General features: G+C 46.1%; 1 protein-coding gene across 1 annotated transcript; it reads left to right on the top strand.

The window, feature by feature from the left end:
* The first annotated feature begins 578 nt into the window (after positions 1-578).
* On the top strand, positions 579-1,049 carry LOC106770289. Its single transcript, XM_014656107.1, has one exon. The coding sequence runs from the start codon at positions 579-581 to the stop codon at positions 1,047-1,049; it is 471 nt and encodes a 156-aa protein (XP_014511593.1).
* The last annotated feature ends 5,932 nt before the right edge of the window (positions 1,050-6,981 follow it).

The following is a 6,981-nucleotide window of genomic DNA, read 5'->3' on the forward strand; positions in this document are numbered from 1 at the left end:
ATTAGCAAGAGATTTACTCTCCACTCTCATACTGAGAATTGATAGCCTTGCACTCAAGGCTCTTCACTACAAAACCCTAACTTGGGCGTCGGAGTACCATTGCAGGTACCTCCTCCCTCCGGCCCAAAGCTCGGAGATTTCCAGACGGTTGAAGATTCGAGAAGAACAAACGATCGGAAGACAGGAGAAAGTACACTAATCGGTTGGATCAAGCGCCACAAAGCAGGAGTGCCACGTCACCTAGGTCAGTCCTTTCGGTCCCAGAAATTCATACCGAAACATTTTGGCACCCATCGTGGGGCCCAAAAGTCAAGACTCCCAATGGTGACCACAAGAGGTATGGAAAATCCGGATCCGATTCAGATGATAAGAGAACTACAAGTGCAGCTAGAGGAGCAAGCCCGAACCATTCCAAATTTAAAGCAAGAGTTACAACAGAAGAAGGTCGAGGATGCCGAACGCAGTAAAGAAAAACAACACGACCGGGAGACATCAGAGGACAGTCAAAATCATAATACGCCTCCTCCCCCCGGTCCCCGGACCTCTTGCCGTTCACTGATGCCATCATGCGGGCCCCTATGCCCGACCGGCCTCCGCCTCAGGTTGAAAAATTTGATGGCACGACGAATCCAGATCATCATTTGCGGAACTTCATTGACTCCATGGCTTTTTACACTCAAAGTGACCCGGTAAAATGTCGGGCGTTCTCCCTGTCACTGAGGGGTGAAGCCCTAGAGTGGTATTACACCCTTCCACCCAATTCGGTGGATAGTTTCCGCACGCTGATGGGCATGTTCAAAAAGCAATACTCCACCAACCGATACGAGGAGGTTACTGCGGCCGAGCTAGTCAATCTCAGACAGGGGAAAGACGAAACTCCCAGAGCCTTCATGCATCGATACAATCACGCCGCTCGGAGGATAAAAGGTGTCAGTCCTGAATTCATCATTAGTAGTCTGCCCAAATGCCTAAAAGTGGGATTCGTCTCAGAAAGCTTATACGCCGAGTTACCCAGTACACTGGAGGAGTTGCAGCAAAAAAATGGCTAAATTTATCAAGATGGAAGACCAGAGGATCTTTCGAAAACAACAACACGAGGAGCTCCCGGTGAATGGTAACAAGAAGGAGGGGAAGCGTTGGGTTGAGAACGCCCGGGATCAGAAACCCCCGGCGAATCTAAACCCTAGGTACGATCGCTATGCGCACCTCACTGTCCCTAGAGAAAAGGTGTTGGAGAGGGCTTTGCAGTCCAACCTGATCTTTCAAAGAAGAAAATTTCCACCTAAGAACGTGGACACGGCGCAGATATGCCGATTCCATAATTCAGGGGGACATACCACTGAAGGCTACCAAACTCTCAAAGATGAATTGGAGAAGTTGATCCGTGTCGAACACCTCCGAGAATTCGTGAAGGAGGAATCTACCCGTGCAGGACACTCCCCCAGAAAGACACGAAGAAGCCCGTAACATATAAAGGAGAAGGGTAGCCACTCACGTGGTCGTTCTCGTAGTCCCCCAAGACACAGATCCCGTAGTCGACCTAGAGAGCGGGATCTCACAGTAAAGGGCAGGATCGATACTATTTTGGGCGATTTTGCTGGAGGAGGTGCTTCATCCTCAGCTCGAAAGAGACATTTGAGGAGCCTACACAGTGTTTACTCGTGGTACATAATCCAGTGTCAATGCCTGATATAACTTTCACGGACAAGGATTTTCATGCACCAGATCCTGACCAAGACGATCCCATGGTCATCACAGCTCGCATTGCACAGTACGATGTGGGCAAGGTTCTTGTAGACCAAGGCAGTTCAGTCAATATACTATACTGGACAACATTCCGACGAATGGAAATTGCAGAAGATGTAATTGCTCCGTTTAACGAGCAAATTGTTGGCTTCGCTGGAGAAAGAGTAGACACCCGAGGGTATCTCGACTTACGAACCCGCATGGGGACGAACAATGATGGTAAGGAACTTCGAGTTCGATTCTTACTAGTAGAGGCAAACACGTCTTATAATGTCCTCCTTGGACGTCCTTGCCTAAATGCTTTTGGGGCGATCATCTCTACCCCACATTTGGCAATGAAATTTCCTACAGATAGAGGAACTATATGCACCATTCGGGTAGATCAGAAAACCGCCCGTCAATGCTATGTAGCAGGTCTAAAGGTCACGCCTTTCAAAAGTGAAAAACGTACTGAAGCTATTCTGATTGACCTTAATCCCAGGACCAATACGGACGAGCGGATACAACCTCAAGGCGAGATAAAGCCTTTCATAGTGGGCAAAAACGAACAGCAGACTACGTCCATCGGGGATAACCTTTAGCCATTTGAAGAAAATTTATTGAAAGAGTTATTAAAAGGAAACAATGACCTGTTCGCCTGGAGTCCATCGGATATGCCCAGAATTCATCCCAGCGTCATTGCGCATAAACTGTCCATATTCCGAGAGGCCCGATCGGTGTCGCAAAAGAAACGGCGGTTTGGTGATGAAAAACGGGCGGTCATTCGAGGTGAAGTATATAAGCTCCTCAAAGCGGGATTTATACGAGAATTGACCTACACTACATGGCTATCTAATGTAGTCATGGTAAAAAAGGCAAATGGACAATGGCGAATGTGTGTGGACTTCACTGATCTCAATAAAGCATGCCCTAAGGATTCTTATCCTCTCCCCAATATTGATCGGTTGGTGGACAGAGCTTCCAGACACATTGTTCTAAGTTTTTTAGATGCCTACTCGGGGTATAATCAAATCCCGATGTACGCCCCGGATCGGGAAAAGACGGCCTTTATCACAGAGCATGCCAACTACTGCTATGAGGTCATGTCGTTCGGTCTCAAGAATGCGGGCGCCACTTATCAACGCCTAATGGATAAAGTCTTCCATAATCAGATAGGTTGTTGGTCTATGTTGACGATATGGTAATCCGAAGTCACACGCATCAACAACACCTCAAAGATTTAGAAGAAGTCTTTCAATAACTCAGGCACTACAACATGCGTCTAAACCCCAGCAAATGCACTTTCAGGGTGTCCGCAGGAAAATTCTTGGGTTTCATGTTGACCTATCGAGGAATAGAAGCAAATCCAGACAAATGTCGGGTGATATTGGAGATGAAGAGTCCCACTAAGTTGAAGGATGTCCAATGCTTAGTCGGACGTCTCACAGCCCTATCACGATTCATACCGAGGCTTTCTGATCATATCAAACCTATCCTGAAAAATATGAAAAAGGATGTACCTCGGCATTGGGATAACGATTGTGAAGAAGCCTTCTCTAAGGTAAAAAGCATTCTGACCAGTCCACCTATCATGGCTCGACCAACTGAGGGGTTCGAGTTACAACTCTACTTGGCTGCATCCACCCACTCGGTAAGTGCAACTCTCATCCAAGAAAGTCCAGACTTTAAGCTGATATACTTTATCAGCCGAACCATGCAAGGAGCAGAAGAAAGATATTCTCAGGTGGAAAAGGGCGCTAGCTTTACTGACAGCAGCACGCCGGCTCAGGCCGTATTTTCAGAGTCATCAGATAGTCATCTGGACAAACCATCCGATCGCTAAAATTCTCAGGAAGCCTGACTTGGCGGGAAGGATTGTAGCCTGGGCGATCGAGCTATCTGAATTCGGTGTACGATATGAACCGCATGGTTCCGTTAAAGGCCAGCACCTAGCCGATTTTGCAGCTGAAGTCCACCGTCCGGGGGAACCAAACATTTGGCATCTAAATGTAGATGGATCTTCAGACAGAAGAGGAGGAGGAGCTGGCATTGTACTCAAAGGACCAGACGGCCTACTGGTCGAACAGGCGGTCAGCTTTAACTTCCAACTTAGCAATAACCAAGCAGAATATGAAGCTCTCATTAGTGGATTATTGTTGGCCAAAGAGTTGGAAGTCAATCATCTGGAATGCAGAAGGGATTCTCAACTAGTTGTTGGACAGCTCAATGGAACTTTCCAGGTCAAGGACGATCACTTGTTGCGCTATTATCACAAGGTTAGTGATTTAATCAAATCATTCACCAATTTTTCTGTTACCCATATACCCAGGGCACAAAATTCCCGGGCGGATCTGTTATCTAAGTTGACCCACTCTCGCGAGAAGTCGCAACTCTCTTCGGTAATCAAAACCACACTGCATAAGCCGTTGTTGGAAACATATACCACTAACGTTGCTGCACCACGAACTGATTAGTGGCAGGACATAATTCAACTGATGGTCCAACAAGAACAGGACGGACGGGTCAGTATCACTGATTCTAAACGAATCGCCCGTTACATGTTCGTGGGTGATGATTTATACCGGCGAGGTTATACTACCCCGTTGCTGAAATGTCTGTCCGACGAAGAGGCCAAGTATGTCATGCTAGAATTACATCATGGCGTTTGTGGTTCACATTCAGGAAAAAGGTTGTTGAGGGCCAAGATTCTACGAGCCGGCTTTTACTGGCCCTCTATGGAGCAAGATTGTGCGGCATTCGTACAGAAGTGTATCTCCTGCCAGTCTCACGGCCATAATTTACGAATTCCTGCTTTTGAACTACATGAAATCATCTCCCCGTGGCCCTTTGGGCAGTGGGGAATGGATATAGTCGGCCTGTTACCGGTCGACAAAGCACAATGCAAATACCTCTTGGTAGCGGTCGATTACTTCACCAAATGGATTGAAGCAGAGGCCCTCGCAATAATAAGTGCTCAAAAGGTACAAAGTTTTATCTGGTGCCTGATTTGCAGGTTTGGATTACCACATAAAATTGTGACCGATAACGGTCGGCAATTTGTTGAAAAAAAGCTAGAAGATTTCCTCAAAGGCCTAGGCATTAAACATGTCACAAGCTCAGTTGAACACTCGCAGACAAACGGGCAGGCTGAGGCAGCCAACAAAGCCATTATTTTCGAGTTAAAGAAGAGACTTGGGCGTGCTAAAGGGTTGTGGGTCGAAGAGTTGCCTGAAGTGCTTTGGGCATACAGATGCACACCGCACGGTTCAACGGGCGAAACTCCCTTCAACCTCACTTATGGCACAGACGCCATGCTTCCGGTCGAGGTTGGCGAACCGACTATACGACGAGAGATGCAAGACATGAACCTCAATGAAAACCAGCTGAGGGTTAACCTGGACACTCTACCCGAACGGCGTGAAGTGGCCATGATACGAAACGCAGCTCAGAAACGACTACTTGTGCGGCGTTACAACACGAAGGTCAAACCACGTAGCTTTACTGCAGGAGACCTTGTTTGGCGCAAGAGAGGCGAATACCGCAAAGAAAAAGCGTACGACAAGCTATCAGACAACTGGGAAGGACCCTTTCGCATCGTAGAATATTTGGAGAACGGTGCATACCGGTTGGAGCATTTGGACAGAAAAGTCATTCCTAACACATGGAATGCCACACATTTAAAGTTCTACTATAGTTAGAATTTCAGATTTACTGCATTGGTAGGATTTCAGATTTACTGCATTCTTCATTTGTTTCAAAACATTTGTTGTTAACTTTGTTTCAATGAAACCACTCAGTTTATGATCCATTTAACTATTTATTCTTATTCAAAGGATTCCAAATTAAATGTCTGCACGGACCAAGCGTCTGAATTTCCAAAGGCAGCACTTGCCTTCCGGACTAAACGTCCGAACGGACTAAATGTCCGAGCTCTCAAAGGCAGCACTTGCCTTCCGGACTAAACGTCCGAACGGACTAAATGTCTGAACACCCAAAAGCAGCACTTGCCTTCCGGACTAANCTAAACGTCCGAACGGACTAAATGTCTGAACACCCAAAAGCAGCACTTGCCTTCCGGACTAAACGTCCGAACGGACTAAATGTCTGAACACCCAAGGGAAGCACCTGCCATCCAGACTAAATGTCTGAATGGACTAAACGTCCAAATTTCCAAGGGCAGCAATTGCCTTCCGGACTACATGTCCGAACGGACTACACGTCTGAACACCCCAGGGCAGCACTTGCCTCCTGGACTAAATGTTCGAATCCAAACTTTCAAAGGCAGCGCTTGCCTCATAGATTAACATATATTTGCAGGTCCTTTTGGATCATAGCAATTCAAACATCAATGGGCTACTAAGAACGGACGCCCAGATAACACAAAAAATTACGGAACGCCGGAACCGAGCGCTTCTGCACATACAAGTAAGTTTATACTAACCTACTCACTTATGTATCTACCATATTGCCTTATCTTAAGGTAGCCTTTTACTTAGCAAATTCTAAGTGAAGAAAACCCCTCGCTATGTTTGCAAAGGCAAATTAGCAAAGGGTAAAACACCCCTCATGATAGAGGGTTTGACGTATGAATTCAGGCTTAAAATCCTTTAATCATACATAATACTAATCAATTCTAGTGAACGACATAATAATCACTAGCCATTCTAGAACCAGTGTAGACGTAAAAACCATGGCTGAAAGCCTTAAGTCATACAAATCGGTCAAAGTCATACAAAATGATCAAAAAGCAGAAATTGAAATTGATTCTAAACCCATTACAAGAAATAAAAACAAGCAGAATTAGAAGAGTTCTGAAATCATCAACAGTTCAAAGGAAATTCAACTAAAGATCAATTCCTTAAGCTTTTCCAGGGTTAGCTTCTTCAGTAGGGGCTTTCTCGGTAACGGGCACTTCGCCAACGTCTATAGTGTCGTTGCCAGTTTCTTTCGACTGATTAACAGATTGATCAGCAAGGGGGGAACCATCTTCCTCCTCATCATCATCATCTGGGTAGGTCCCAGCAGGAACTTCTTTGGACGAGATCATTTTTCCGTCAAGAATATCTTTATTCACGTCAAGAGGGAGGCCTTCCAGGGGACGGTCAAGTAGAAAGGCAACTTGCCCTATAGCCTTCTTGAAACCGCGAGTGTGCTCCAAGATGATTACTTTCACCATTTGCCTTTCTTTGGCCTTGGAAGCCATCAGGGAACTCCTCAAGGTGTTCCTTTCCATGGTCAGCTCATCTATGGCCTTAC

Source organism: Vigna radiata, chromosome 8, assembly GCF_000741045.1.
Source record: "Vigna radiata var. radiata cultivar VC1973A chromosome 8, Vradiata_ver6, whole genome shotgun sequence".
NCBI lineage: Eukaryota > Viridiplantae > Streptophyta > Magnoliopsida > Fabales > Fabaceae > Vigna > Vigna radiata.